The 12,755-nt window shown below is 61.5% G+C and overlaps 3 protein-coding genes across 8 annotated transcripts; all 3 read right to left on the bottom strand.

Moving 5' to 3' along the window:
* Positions 1-132: 132 nt before the first annotated feature.
* PAGR1 (PAXIP1 associated glutamate rich protein 1) lies at positions 133-2,785 on the bottom strand. The gene is made up of 3 exons (XM_079784358.1): positions 1,981-2,785; positions 1,729-1,811; positions 133-339 (listed from the first exon to the last, which is right to left on the bottom strand). Exons 1-3 carry the CDS (start codon positions 2,460-2,462, stop codon positions 140-142), a joined length of 765 nt encoding a protein of 254 aa, XP_079640484.1. The 5' UTR covers positions 2,463-2,785; the 3' UTR covers positions 133-139.
* PRRT2 (proline rich transmembrane protein 2) lies at positions 1,794-6,716 on the bottom strand. 2 transcript variants are annotated; one of them, XM_079784214.1, is made up of 6 exons: positions 6,569-6,716; positions 4,951-5,894; positions 4,474-4,606; positions 2,792-3,610; positions 1,981-2,096; positions 1,794-1,811 (listed from the first exon to the last, which is right to left on the bottom strand). In XM_079784214.1, exons 2-4 carry the CDS (start codon positions 5,827-5,829, stop codon positions 3,447-3,449), a joined length of 1,176 nt encoding a protein of 391 aa, XP_079640340.1. In that variant the 5' UTR covers positions 5,830-5,894; positions 6,569-6,716; the 3' UTR covers positions 1,794-1,811; positions 1,981-2,096; positions 2,792-3,446. The 2 variants fall into 2 exon arrangements, with proteins under 2 accessions (XP_079640340.1, XP_079640339.1); XM_079784213.1 differs by lacking the exon at positions 1,794-1,811 and having other exon boundaries at positions 2,055-2,187.
* Positions 6,717-7,596: 880 nt separating this feature from the next.
* On the bottom strand, positions 7,597-12,678 carry MAZ (MYC associated zinc finger protein). Of its 5 annotated transcripts, XM_079784147.1 has the most exons (7): positions 12,531-12,678; positions 11,845-11,931; positions 10,906-11,762; positions 10,430-10,493; positions 9,991-10,162; positions 8,971-9,195; positions 8,529-8,666 (listed from the first exon to the last, which is right to left on the bottom strand). In XM_079784147.1, exons 1-6 carry the CDS (start codon positions 12,564-12,566, stop codon positions 8,993-8,995), a joined length of 1,419 nt encoding a protein of 472 aa, XP_079640273.1. In that variant the 5' UTR covers positions 12,567-12,678; the 3' UTR covers positions 8,529-8,666; positions 8,971-8,992. The 5 variants fall into 5 exon arrangements, with proteins under 5 accessions (XP_079640274.1, XP_079640272.1, XP_079640273.1 ...); XM_079784148.1 differs by lacking the exon at positions 8,971-9,195 and having other exon boundaries at positions 7,597-8,666; positions 12,531-12,676; XM_079784149.1 differs by lacking the exon at positions 12,531-12,678 and having other exon boundaries at positions 11,845-12,403.
* Between the last annotated feature and the right edge of the window lie 77 nt (positions 12,679-12,755).

Raw genomic sequence — 12,755 nt, 5'->3', positions numbered from 1 at the left:
CGCACGTGCCCTCTCGCTGGCAGGGTGCTGTGTTGGGGCTTTGGCGTCCCCCTCCTCTCCCCAAGTTTCCCAGCACCAGGGTTAGGGCAGGAAGGCCGAGGCCCCAGCAGGGACACACTGCAGCCTCAGGCAGCACCAGTCAGTATTTCCGCTGCCGGGGGAAGAGACTACTCCCTGAGGACCGCAGTGGGGGGCTGGCGGGGCTGGGGTCCCCTGAGTCCAGGCTAAACAGGTCCCTGCCAGTACGAAGGATCTGCTCCTCCAGCTTCTTGTGTCGCTTCATGTCCGAGAGGACTTTGTCCAGGCGGGCTTCCCGTTTCTGGCTCCGGGCGGAGCTTCCTGGAGAGGGAAGGTGAGAAATGTGGAAGGGGGTGAGGCCACGTGCACCTGCCTGGATGCTACTAACCACTTGGGGAATTACCAGGGAAGACCTGGCAGTGGAGAGCAGTGCAAAGGCCCCAGGGTAGAAACGGAGGTCTGTTCAAAGAGTGTAGAGAGCTGCAGAGACACGAAAGCTGAGGCCAAAGAAATGAGGTGGAGGCCCTGATAAGGGGTTTGGATCTTATTTTATTTTTTGTATTTTTATTGATTTCAGAGAGGAAGGAAGAGGGAGACAGAGATAGAACCATCCACAATGAGAGAGAATCATGGATCGGCTGCCTCCTGCAAGTCCCCCACTGGGGATCGAGCCCACAGCCCAGACGTGCCCTTGACCGGAATTGAACCTGGGACCTTCAGTTCGCAGGCCGATGCTCTATCCACTGAGCCAAACCGGCCAGGGCTTGGATCTTATTTGAAATGGAAATGCCTTTGGAAGCCTAGGTGGGGGTTGGATTCTCTCTCAACACGCTCTCCCCTCTCTTCCCAGCAATGGAAACCTTTGGAGGATTTCAGACAGAGAAGTGACGTGATTTATGTTCTAAAAGGATCATTCTAGTCACTCAGATTGGAGGCAGAGAGATCAGGACGGTGCTAACGCAACTATCCAGACAAGAGATGGTGGCTTGGATGAGCGGATGGTGTTGAAAGTTGCAGATGCGCCCTAGCTGGTTTGGCTCAGTGGATAGAGCATCGGCCTGTGGACCAAAGGGTCCCGGGTTCAATTCCAGTCAGGGGCACATGCCCAGGTTGTGGACTCGATCCCCAATGGGGGGCGTGCAGGAGGCAGCCAATCGGTGATTCTCTCTCATCATTGATGTTTCTATCTCTCTCTTCCTCTCCCTTCCTCTCTGAAATCAATAAAAATATATTAAAAAAAATAAAGAAAGTTGCAGATGAACTTGGAAATGTGGAGGCAGAGCTACTGGACTTGCTGCTGCTGGCTTGAGTGTTGCAGTAAGAGAAAGAGAAATCAAGAATGGCTCTAAGGGTAAATTCTAGGAAGGCATACAGGGTGAAAATTGGGTCAGGTTAGGAGACGTACACAGGAGTATAGGGGTGTGAACCTAGATAATAATGAATGACCAGGAAGACCTGGACTTCTGGGGAGAATGGAGAGAAAGGAAATGGGAGCCATGATAGAATTACCTGGGGAATTCTCTGAAAGGAATATAGGGTTATAGGTTTAAGCTGAAAGGATGGCACCCCTGTGTGCATGCGCTCCCCTGCAGCAGCAAGTTGCAGAACAACCAAGGCACCAAACAACGGCCTCTTTGAGAGTCCCTTTTTGGGTAAGTGGGAGCAGAAGCCCTTCACCTCCCCCCACTCTCCCCTCCCTCTTGTCAGTACCTGGAGTGCGTCTCCGGTCAATCAGGGAGTCCTTTGGTGTCATTGGCTCATCATCAAAGTCAAATTCTGTGGGCATGTGCGGTCTGAGACAGGTGGACAAACAGTGAAGGGTGAGGGTGGTCTCCCCAAACACACCCACTCCTGCTCTCTTCCCTCCCTCCGTTTTCCATGCTCCTGAGTCCCACCCCCCTCGCCATTTCCTCCAGGCTTCAGGGACCAACCCAAGGACAAGGCATAAGGGTGTGCCCTCACTTTTCCTCTTTCTCCTCTTTGGCCTCGGGCTCCTCATCGGATCTCTCCTCTTCACTCTGAGCCTCAGGAGTGGGTGGCCGGCGGGGCAGGATCTCGGCCTGAAGCTCCAGGGTACCCTGGGCAGCCAGCAGTTCATAGAGCCGCTGGATTTCGGAGGGGGGCGGCATCCAGGACTGCCCGTCGGCGGGCAGCTCCACCTCCTCATCGCTGCAGGGCACGCACCAGTCCTCGGAGTCTGCCTGGGCACGCTCTTCCCCCTCAGCGCTGGGGGCTTCTCCCTGCCCCTCCTCGACCCCAGGCCCCTCACGCTCGGCCTCCTCCCGGCCTCCTTCCCCCTCTTCCTCGCCTCTATTGGCCGAAGCCGAAGGGCCTGCGGTATCTCCCACGGCCAGAGCCTGGAGGCCGGAGGTCACTTCCCCTTCTTCAGACAGAGGCGCCGCCGGGGTGGCCACAATGTCTCCATGACCCCGGACAAGGGACATAAGCCACTAAGGAAGGAACCCTGGGATGATAGGTGAGGCAGGAGTCCTAAGCTGGGGGCCCCGGTCCCCCGGGAACTGGGCTCCCCCGGGGTGTCCCTAAGGATGTCTCTCCAACCAATCGGGCTCCACCAGCGATCCCTGCGACCAGACCGCCCGTCCCCGGGAGGGGGCGCTCAGCTTCCTCCAAGGCCCCCGCCCACGGATAGGGATCCGGTGCTGCGAGTGCCCAGGCTACGGCAGAACCCGCTGCCCCGCCGGAGCGCTCTGCTCGCCGGCACACCGCCCCTCTCCGCCGCTCGCGGAGCCGCCACCTCCGCCGCCGTACGCACCTGGAGCTCAGCCCCGCCGCGGGCGGCGCAGGGTCGCAGCACGCAGGCGCAGAGACGGCGCGGCGGCTCCACGCTAGTGAAGCTGCTCGGGAAGGGGAAGCGGGAAGCTCGCACATGCGCAGGCGGGCGCTTGGGCTCGACAGGCTTCGCCCGCAGGAAAGATGGCCGTCGGCGCGGTGCGGGTGCGCACTACCCAGTGGGTTCGCCCCCAAAGCGGCAGTACTTGCGCACCCGGTGGCGGACCAACGTGAGGACCAACTGAGGCTGGAAGCGAGTTTCATGCAGTCTCCATTTATTGGTGTTTCAGACTCATGCAGCATCCGGCATACAAAAAGGGAGAATTAGTTTAATGTATCCTTTTTTTTTTTGTAGACTTTTAGTTTTTTTGGTGTGTTTTTTTCCCCCCCATAAAACAAAAAACCCGCTAACTCCAAACCGCGTTGTAGCTCGGTCTCTGCCTCCCTAGCGGAAGATCGCGTGCAACACACTTCCCTCCTCTTAGAAAATAATTATGTAGCGCCCCGTCCCTCCCTCGCTCCTGTCTGGTAGCTTTGGTCCTATTTGGGGGGTTCTTTCGTTACAAAGCACGTGAGCCACCCCAGTCCTCGCCTTTAAGAAACTTGCCGCCTGGGTTAAAAAGCCCAGGTGGGGCAGGTCAATAAATTAGGGCCGACCGGGGAGGGGCGGTAGCTGCACCCCTCCCTTCTCCCAGGTGTTCGGAACTGCGCTCACCACTCCCGCACAAGTCCCCAAAGGAGCCCTGGCCGGCCAGCTCTGCGACCCCGTGGCGCCCTGGAGGCATCCGGACCTGGGTCGGACCTGGGTCGTGCCAACAGAGAACAGCCCTGGGCTAGAGGGTCCTCTCCCGACATTGCTGCCCTTTCCCAGCCTGATCTAAGTGCTGGAGTTTTTGCAGAATAATCAGTGACAGCAGAAAAATCAGAGGAGAGGACCCTTAGGGGGAGGAAAGGATGCTGAGGGGAGATGAGGCAGGAAGAGGAACAGGGAGGAGGGTGTGGAGAGGGAGGGAGAGATGAGAAAGGAGAGAAGGAATAAAGGAATGGGGGAAGATGGCAAGACAATGAAAGTTGGGGGTGAGTGGGGGGTGGAGACCAGGTTGGAAGTGCAGGGCATTTGGGAGGTTTGAAGAAGTGCAAGTCGGGAGAAATGCAGGGAGGCTGAGAGCGAAGAGAGTTGGGAGATGTTCAGGGAGGTTTCCAGAAGTGCAGGGATCGGGAGGCCCGGAGGCCGGGCTGGCTGCAGGCAGAAGTGCAGGAAGACTGGACACGGTGCAGGGGGAAGGGAGGCCTACGGTTGGCGGAGGAGCCTGGCAAGATGCAGGAACAGGAAAGAAGCTGTAAACAAGGCTGCCCAGGCTCCCTTGGTCCCTATGGGTGCGGGCCTGGGCCATCGATTGGGCTCCCGGCAGGGGAGCAGGGGAGGGTGGGCCCAAGACAGCTCCCAACAGGAAGAAAAGTCTTGGAGTGCAGGGCAGAGCCCCTCACTTATACACTGTGGAAGAGGAGAGGGAGGGACCGAGAAAGAGACAGTGGGTGGGGGAGACAAGGAGAGACAAAGGACAAGTAGGGGAGACAGACAGGAGAGAGCAGGGGCAGGGGGTTAGTAACGCTGCCCTTGCCAGCCCTTCCATTCCTCCCAGCCTGTCCCAGACCCCCACTCACCGCCCAAGTTGATGACACAGGAGGCGATGATGATGAGGACCCCCCCTACCAGCGCCACGATGCTTAAAAGCTTCGCCACTCGACCCAGACGCTGGGCCCCATCCACATCCCCCTGCTGCAGGCTGTTCCGGGACTGAGATTAGGGTGAGGAGTGGGGCATCGTGGCCAGGTCAGGAGAAGCCAGCTCAGCACGGACCAGGTGAAAGTCATCCAGAGGAGATAGGCCAGCCCGTGGTTAGGGAGGAAGGAGAGTTGGAGAGACAGAGGGAGGAGGGCATAGGTCAGCAAGGCTGTGTGAAACATGTCTGGCCATCCCTCCCACCTGAAGGAGTGGGGCCATAGTGGCTCAGAGGGTGAAGCCCTGTAATTTGGAAGCGAGATCCATGCAGAGGGAAAGCCAGGCTATTCTGGGGCTTTGTTCCAGTGCAGGTAGTGGGGAGCCACAGCAGGCTTGGGCCCGGGTCTCGTGGGGCTCACCATAACGGCATAAGCGAAGGCCACGATGTTGACAGGCCACATGGGGCAGAAGCAGGACAGGATGGCGAGGATGATGTAGTCGCGAGGTTTCTGGGTGCCTTCACCCCCCTCTACCCCAGATCCTGCTAGCTGGGAGCTGGGGTGGCGGCTCAGGCTACCTCGGGGAGATCCTGGGTGCCCACTGTGAGCCCTTCCTACTCGGTCCTCCTCAACAAGCTGCTGCAGCACGCGGGGGGGAGCCCCATTGGCTGGGGGGGGTTTTGTTGAGGGTGATGAGTGAGGCTGGGGAGCTGGACCCTCTTCCCCATCGCCAGCCTGCAGGGGAACTACTGCCCCGTTCTCCTGCTTCTCCCCCACGCTCTCAGTCAAGACCTCGGGGGTGGGGTCCTCCTGGATAGGGGGCTCCGTCTGAAGGGCTGGCTTGGGAGTGGGCTGGGAACCTGACTGGAGGTCCCGCTGCGGGGTGGGCTCTGAGGCTGGCTCACACAGGCCCGCAGGTTCCGGGTCCGACCCCTGGCCGGCAGTGGCCTCTTTGCTCATTTCTGGCTTGGATGCTGGCTCTTGGCATACTTCTTTGGGCCTGGAGTTTGCCTTTGGTTCCCCTCCTGGGCTTGAGCTAAGATCTTTGGCCTGGGCTGTTTCTGGGGCCCCTGTTGGGGTCTCTGTGATTTCTGGAGCCAGCCCAGCCTTGGCCTCTGAGTCCACAGGGTCCAGAGTGATGTCTGGACCTGGCTGCAGGGCCTCTGGCTCCGCTGGGACCTCAGCTGGGACCTGGGGAGGGCCAGTTCCAGCCTCAGAATGGCCAGGCCCTTCGCCCTGGGTCTGGGGACCCTCCTCTATCCCCTTTATCTCAGAGACTTCAGAGCTGCTGGCTGCCATCTTGTGATGGGAGAGGTGAGAGGGCCTCTGTGGGGAGGATGGAGCAGCAGAGACAGCAGCAAATCCTGGAAGAGGAGGAGATGAGCTTGGTGTGAGGAGGGAAGAGACAGCTCTCGGCACTGCAGCCTAAGAGGGTTATGCTCCTGTCTCGGCGCCAGCCTTGGGCTGCCTCTGGGGAGAGGAAGAAAAGTTGGGGTTTCCTTTGCCTTGGGGTGGGACATCTCTGGGGAGGGGTGCTCTGCTCAAATTCTTCTGCTTGGAGAACCCTGGGAAGATTAACCCTTTGTAAGCAGGACCCTCCCCATGGTCTTTTCCTGGGTACCCCCAACAAGATCCAGCCTCCCAGATCCTAGCGGATGTCCCAGCACCTCAAAATCAAGCTGTGCAGGCACCCACATACTCCGACAGGCAGACTAGGCAGAGGGCCCATACTCACATTCCACTCCCGCATCCTCCCCTACCTGGGCGCCAGTGGGTGCGGTTTTCTTGTTGCGTGTTTGGGGCGCAGATGCTCCCGCTCCTCCCAGAGGGTCCTGGGCATCTCCTCTGAGCCCCTTCTCAGCCCCTCTCCCAGGGATCCCCTTGTCCCCGGGGTGCCCCCGGCGCCTCCTTCCATTGGCTTGGCGCGCCCAGCACCACCAGCCAAGAGGCCATGCGCCCGTATTCCTGTGCAGTGCAGCCCTCCCCGGCCTCTGCAGTCCGTCCACTCCTACCCGCAGCCTCAGTCCATCCGTCTCACCTCAACGCCGGCCTCCAGACTGCTCCCGCTGCCGCCGTTGCAGCAGCCGCAGCCCGGGAGGGAGCGAGTCAGCGAGCGAGCAAGGGAGGGAGGCGGCGGGTCTCCCCTCCGCTCTGCTCATCCCCTCCTCTCAGGTCGCTCCGCTCTTCCCCTCCTCTCCCGTCCCCTCCCCTGCGCTCAGCTCTGCTGCCGCACGCGCTGCCCCCGCCCCTCCAGGCCCGCCCAAGGGAGCCACGCGTGCCAGGCCCGTGTTACCCAGGCAACCGGCTGGGGGACCACTCGCGCCAGCTCCCTGCTCCTTCCCACGCGCACCTCCTGGGGGTATCCCCTTCCCAAGTCCCGGGCCCCTCCCGCCAACGGTCACCGGGGTTCCTGGCAGAGGCAGGGGGTTGGGTGAAGCGGAGAGGGATCTGCGAAGAGGCGGGTCCAGGGTGAGAGGCAATACTGGGTGGACGCACCCCTCCGAGCGGAGAGAGGGAGATAAGGCAAAACTTGGGGAGGCTGCAGGGTGGGGTTTCAAGAGAAGGGAGGCTGCAGAGTCCCTCTACTTCAGAAGCAGCCGCAGAAATTGGTACTGGAAGGCTCAAGGGTCCCTGGGAAGGAAAGCAAGGACCGGGAGGGAAGTACAAGGGGGCAGGGCAGAGGCCGCAGGGGCAGTCTGGAACAGAAGGAAGGGGCTGGGGCAGAGTCCCAGTGAAGACAGGGTGGGCCACGGCAGGAATGGAAGGGACAAGTGCGGTTTTTCTTCTCAGCCCCACTGCTCGTAGCCTTAGGGTTCAGACCTCCCAACCTTTCTGCAGCCACATCATCAGCCATCACCTCAGGGCCTTAAGGATGTGTTAGTATTTGGCTGGATTCTAGCAACTGTTTGGGTTTCTAAGCCAAGCCTCTTCAAACCTGCAATAGCTGGCTATTCTGGGCCTGTTGATTGGGTACCCCCACTCCCACCTCTGGGAGGGAGGAGCCAGACCCCTTGGGGGTGGGAACAGGGACTTTGGTGAGAGCAATTCATTCAAGCCAGAGCCAAGTTTTTATTTAAAATTTATTGTAATGGGATCCACGCCAAGAGGAGGGGGTGAAGGGTAGGGAACATGCAGGGGACACAGGAACACGATGACATGGCCAGGGCCACAGCTTCTATCTTGGGGGAGAGGGATAAAAAGGCCAGGGCTGGAGCTGGGGTGGAAGAGGAAAGGGGGAGACACTGCAGCTGCCTTCCTCCACCCCCAGGCAGCACCTCTAGTCCCTGGATCTCCCCATTTACCCTGGCCTCCTAAAGTTCCATTTCTTGTCCTGCCTCTGGCCCAAGTAGCTCCTTTTGCTCCCCTTGACTTGTTTTCCCCTGACAGATTCTTGAGGAGTATGCTTAGGGCCTGACCCTAAACAACCCCGCCTTACGAAGGTACAAACCTTTGCCTTCCCTGCTTCCGCCCCTTCTCAAATCTCACCTTTCCCCCTCTCTAGGACAGAATCTTTGATTCCCCTCCTTTCTCTCCTCCCTCCCCCTGGAAAAAAAAAAGCACCAACTCCCCAGGGAGGGGCAGCAGACAGTAGGGGGGGACTGGAAGGAGAGCAAGAAGGACCATCAAGGGAGGAGGCTCACAAATCCCTGGAAGGGCAGGGCAGGGGGTTACAGAGAGGAGAGGGGTGAAGGCAGTGGCCGCTCCTGTCCTCTGCCATCCCTGCCCACTGTCCAGGGGGCTCGAACACAACCAAGGGGACAGGTGTGTGTGGGGTCAGGTCTGATAGGGAGAAGAGGAGGAGAAACGAATGGTTAAAACCTAGTGAATTCCCCTAAGAAAACATCTCTTCCTCCTTTCCTTCAGGAGGCTCCTTGGGTGGTGGGGGAAGCAGTGAGGAGTTGATGGGAAGAGAGGAGGGGGAAAGGACACCAAGGGACTTTCCTCCATTCTCCCCTCTCCCCCTCACCAACTAGGAGTTCACCAAGGCTGGGAGGGAAGTGGCTGAGAGCTCACAGGCACCCCCTCGGCCCCAGAGAGGGAGCCCACAGCTGTGGGAGGGGCTGCCACTGATGCAGCTGCTGCCGCTGCCGCTGCTGCCGCTGCCGCCGCTGCCATTGGACAGACCTCACCGGTACCTGCACGGTGAAAAACATCACATCACAGCGCCATCTGCATGGCAAGAGCCTAGCCCTTGGCCCCAGACTCTTTCCCAGACTCCCTCCCCTGGGACACAGCCGTTGCTCACTTCCTGTTTGGTCCCCAGAGGCTTCGGCCTGCATCCTTACCCAGTTCTCCTGAAGGGCCCTCTCTGTTCCCAGAAGTCTCCCTAACCTGAGTGATAGATGGACATCCCTGGCCTTCCTGAGATCCCCTATTGGGCCCCTTGAGCCCCCTTGTCCCACACACACCATCTCCCCCAAGCCATGTCCCACGCCTTGCCTGGTGGGTGCGGGGGTCCCCCTCAGCAGGTGGGCTGTGGCTGGGGGGCATCTCCCGGGACAGGGGGGGTGGCCCCCCCTAGATGGGTCTGCATGTGGCCGGCCAGCTGGGCAGGGGTCTTGCAGTGCACGCTGCACAGCTTGCACAGGATGCGGTCAGCCCGCGGGGCCTGGAGCCCATGGTCCTTCACCGCGTGGATGCGCAGGTATGCTGCCGTGGTGAAGCCTATGGGGGGGGGGGGGTGGATTGGGATTGGGGGATGGGGTCAGCCAGGTGGAGACCCCAGAGACGGGGTTATTCTCCTAGGCTGGGGACACTCTCCTCAGATGGCCCTGTCCTCCTCCCACATCCTTGGTAACCTGGGGCCAACTACTCTGCTGGGGCGGGTAGGTCACAGCCCCACCCTGAGCTTCGGACCTAGTTGAGTAATGTCCGCTCCTTGGCATTGGTACCCAGAACCCATTCCCTGTGGCTGAGGGATCTCTCCTGGGGTGACAGGCCACTGATTCCTAGCCACTTGAAGGGCTGACCCTCAGTAGAGACGGCTGTGTCCCCTCCCTCCAGTGCCCATACAGTCTCAGCCCAGTCACTCAGTGAGTAAGCCAATCTGTTTAAAAGCAGCTTTCTCTGCTACTGGGGCAGGGTGCATGCTTGTTAAACTCCTGCCATGTGCTCCCCTGGCCGCAGGAGCCGAAGATGAGAAACTGGCTGCACAGCTGAAACCTTGTCTCTCAACCCTTGGGCACTGGCGCTCTTGACCATTCCTTCCCCAAACAGCCATGTCCCATTCCCATCCTCCCCACACACCCAGAAGGTGACTCTCTAGTAGATCATCTCTTCCAGCCACGACCTCTTAGAACCTAATGATGTTCAGTGGTCCCGATGTGCTTCGTTTGCTTCCTAGAGGGCTCTACATGCCACGAGCTCTCAGTGACAGCACCTTGAACTCACATCTGTGAAAGGGCCTCTGGCTGTCCCCACCCGTTGCCCCTGGCCCTCCCAGCATCCCTCAGCACGTACCTTTGTTGCAGAGCTCACAGACATGGTGAGGGCCCTGGCTGTGCACCTTCATGTGGTCCGAAATATAAGCCGAGCTCAGCATCTTGCCACATACGTGACATGGCACCTTCTCTTCATGTCGTACTGTGTGCGCCCTCAGTCGATCCTTCGTAGCAAAAGCTGCCTCACATTTCTGGGGAAGGGGGAGGGGTGTGGGGGGTGTCAGGAGAGTTAAAGCTTCAGGGAGTGGGGAGAGGGGAACAAGAGGTTAAAGGAATCAGAGCCTTGGGGATCTTTGATCTGTAGGAAATGGGAGTGAGACGATGAGGCCTTGAAGAAGGGATGAGAAAATGGAGTGAAAAAGCAAAAAGAGAGAAAAAGGGGGTCTGAGAGGCTGAACTCAGACAACTACAATGAGGATCAAAATCATGAAAACCAAGACAGGAAGAGGGCCTCCTACCTCACATTTGAAGGGCCGCTCTGTTGAGTGCACTTGTCTGACGTGACTGTTGAGGTGATCCGGCCTGGGGACACGTTGGGGATGGGGTTAGGCCCTGCAGTGTAGAAATGCCCCCAAATCTGCCTAACCTAGTACAAGAGACCTTTTCAAGGTCCTGCATTTTCTCCCAAGCCCCGGGGCCTCCGAGTCCTAGTTAGGCAGGAAATCCCTCCCCTGGAGCAGGGCCGCCTTGTCCACGCCACGCTTTCCAACAATCCTAAGACCCACCCCCTTTGCTAAGTACCACCCCCTGCTCCCTGGTAACCCAGAGAGGCTTTTCTCCCTCCTCCCTGGGAGTGGCTCCCAGTCCCCATCCTCAGAAACCTCCTCCCTCCCCACCAGCCAAGGCCAGGCCACCTCCATCGCAGTCCCTCCCTCCCCACGGCCTAGGGAGCGGCCAAGGCCTGGGCCCCGTGCACACCGGGCCCCGTGCACACCGGGAGAAGCTCTTGCCACAGTGGGAGCAGTTGTAGGGCTTGTGCACAGCGCCGTCATGTGAGCGCACGTGGTAGCTCATGCGGTCCTTGCGCTTGAAGCGCTGTTGGCACACAGGGCACTGGTAGGGCTTCTCGTCGGAGTGCGACAGCTTGTGTCGGTTCAGATGGTAGACGTCGCGGAAGGCCTTGCCGCACATCTCACAGGCGTGGTTCTTCCGGATGCGTTTTCCCGAGGCGGTTGTGGTCACTACACCACCGGCTGCCACTGCAGCCGCTCCACCGCCTGCACCCGCTTCTCCCCCTCCTCCGCCGGCTCCGCTCAGTTGGGGCACGCTCAGGAGGCTCAGGGGCACCATAGTGGGCATCTTCATAGCACCCGACGGGACCCGGCCGGCCTTGGCTCCCGTGTGGATGGCCTCGTGCCTCCGGAGGTTGTAGCCGTTCTTGAACTCCTTGGCGCACAGGGCGCAGATGTAGGGCCCCTTGCTCTTTGTCTTCTTCTCCAAGGCAGATGCAACCGAGGCCACGGCGACCGTCGAGGTTGGGGATACGACGGCGGTGGCTGCGGCTGCGGCGATGGTGGCGGCAGAAACAGGGGGCGCAGCCTCGGCAGCGGTCGCAGACACCGGTGGGGCCGGCGGAGGGGGTGCGGGCGGCTGCTTCAGAGCCGCTGTGTCCACTGTGGAAGCGGCGGCCGGGGCTGGAGGCGCTGCAGCAACGGCAGCGGCGGCGGCTGCAGCGGCGGCAGCAGCAGCGGCAGCGGCGGACTCCTGGGCGGCGGCGAGAACCGGGAGCAAGTCCACCTGGAGGGGCTCGGCCGTCGGGGCCTGGGGCGTGGGTGGGGGCGCCGGCGCGGCCTGCGGAGATAAGACACCATGTAGGCCGCGGCCCTGGGTTGGCGCCCTCCCAGCCTGGCCCGCACTGCCGGCCCCTACTCACCTGGAATGGACTCTGGGCGCAGCCCTGGGAGGCAAAGAAGCGGGACTGGAGCTCAGCCCCGACCTGCAGGGGGTTCTGGGCGTGACCCTGAGGTGGCGGGAAGGAGTTCATGAGGCCGCCCACCCCCCGGGAGTCCAGGCCCAGCACGGGGAAGGGGGGGGCCAGCAGCGTGCAAGGGAACACGGGGAACATGGCCTCGGCCACGGCGGGGTCCCTGGGGCTCAGCGGGGGCCGGGGGCGCGGGCCGCGTGGGGCCTGGGCTCGGGGCGCCGCCCCCAGCCGGCCAGGCTGGGCCGCACCGAACGCATGGCCCGAGGGCCGCCCCGCCGCCCGCGCACCCCGGCCGGCGGGAGGGAGGGAAGGAGGGCGCCTGGCGGGCCACGGAGCGCAGCAGTGATGGTGGGGGCGGGAGGCCCCGCGGGGCCAGGGACCGGGGGCGGGGGCCCAGGCGGCAGCGGCGGCGGTTGGAGCCTGGTGGGGCGGGGTGGGGGGAGCGAAGGAGCAGCCTCGGCCCCCGCCACGCGCGCGCCCAGCCGGCGCCTCGGGGAGGGCGGGGGAGGGCGCGAGGGAGGGAGGGGGACAGCTGCGCGCGCACCGGGCGTGCGGAGGGGGGGTGGGACGGGAGGGAGGGCGGGCGGGAGGGGGTGTGGGAAGGGGGGGTGGGGGCGGGGGGAGGGGGTTGTTACCTGGAAGATGAAGCTGCTCCAGTTGCCGGGATCCATGGCGGAGGGAGGGAGGGAGGTGGCTCGTGCTCACCCTGGGGCGGGAGGAGGAGGAGGAGGCGGCAGTGGGGGAGGGGGAACCCAGGGAGGTGGTGCGCGGGGCTGGCGGGAGGGGGAAAGGAGGAGGAGGGTGGGGGGAGCGGAGCACACTGCGCGCGGGGAGGGCGGGCGGGGGGCGCGAGGACACAC

This window comes from Cnephaeus nilssonii, assembly GCF_951640355.1.
Source record: "Cnephaeus nilssonii genome assembly, chromosome: 2".
NCBI lineage: Eukaryota > Metazoa > Chordata > Mammalia > Chiroptera > Vespertilionidae > Cnephaeus > Cnephaeus nilssonii.
The sequence above is the reverse complement of the archived record's forward strand: the minus strand, read 5'-3'. Positions and strand labels throughout refer to the sequence as shown.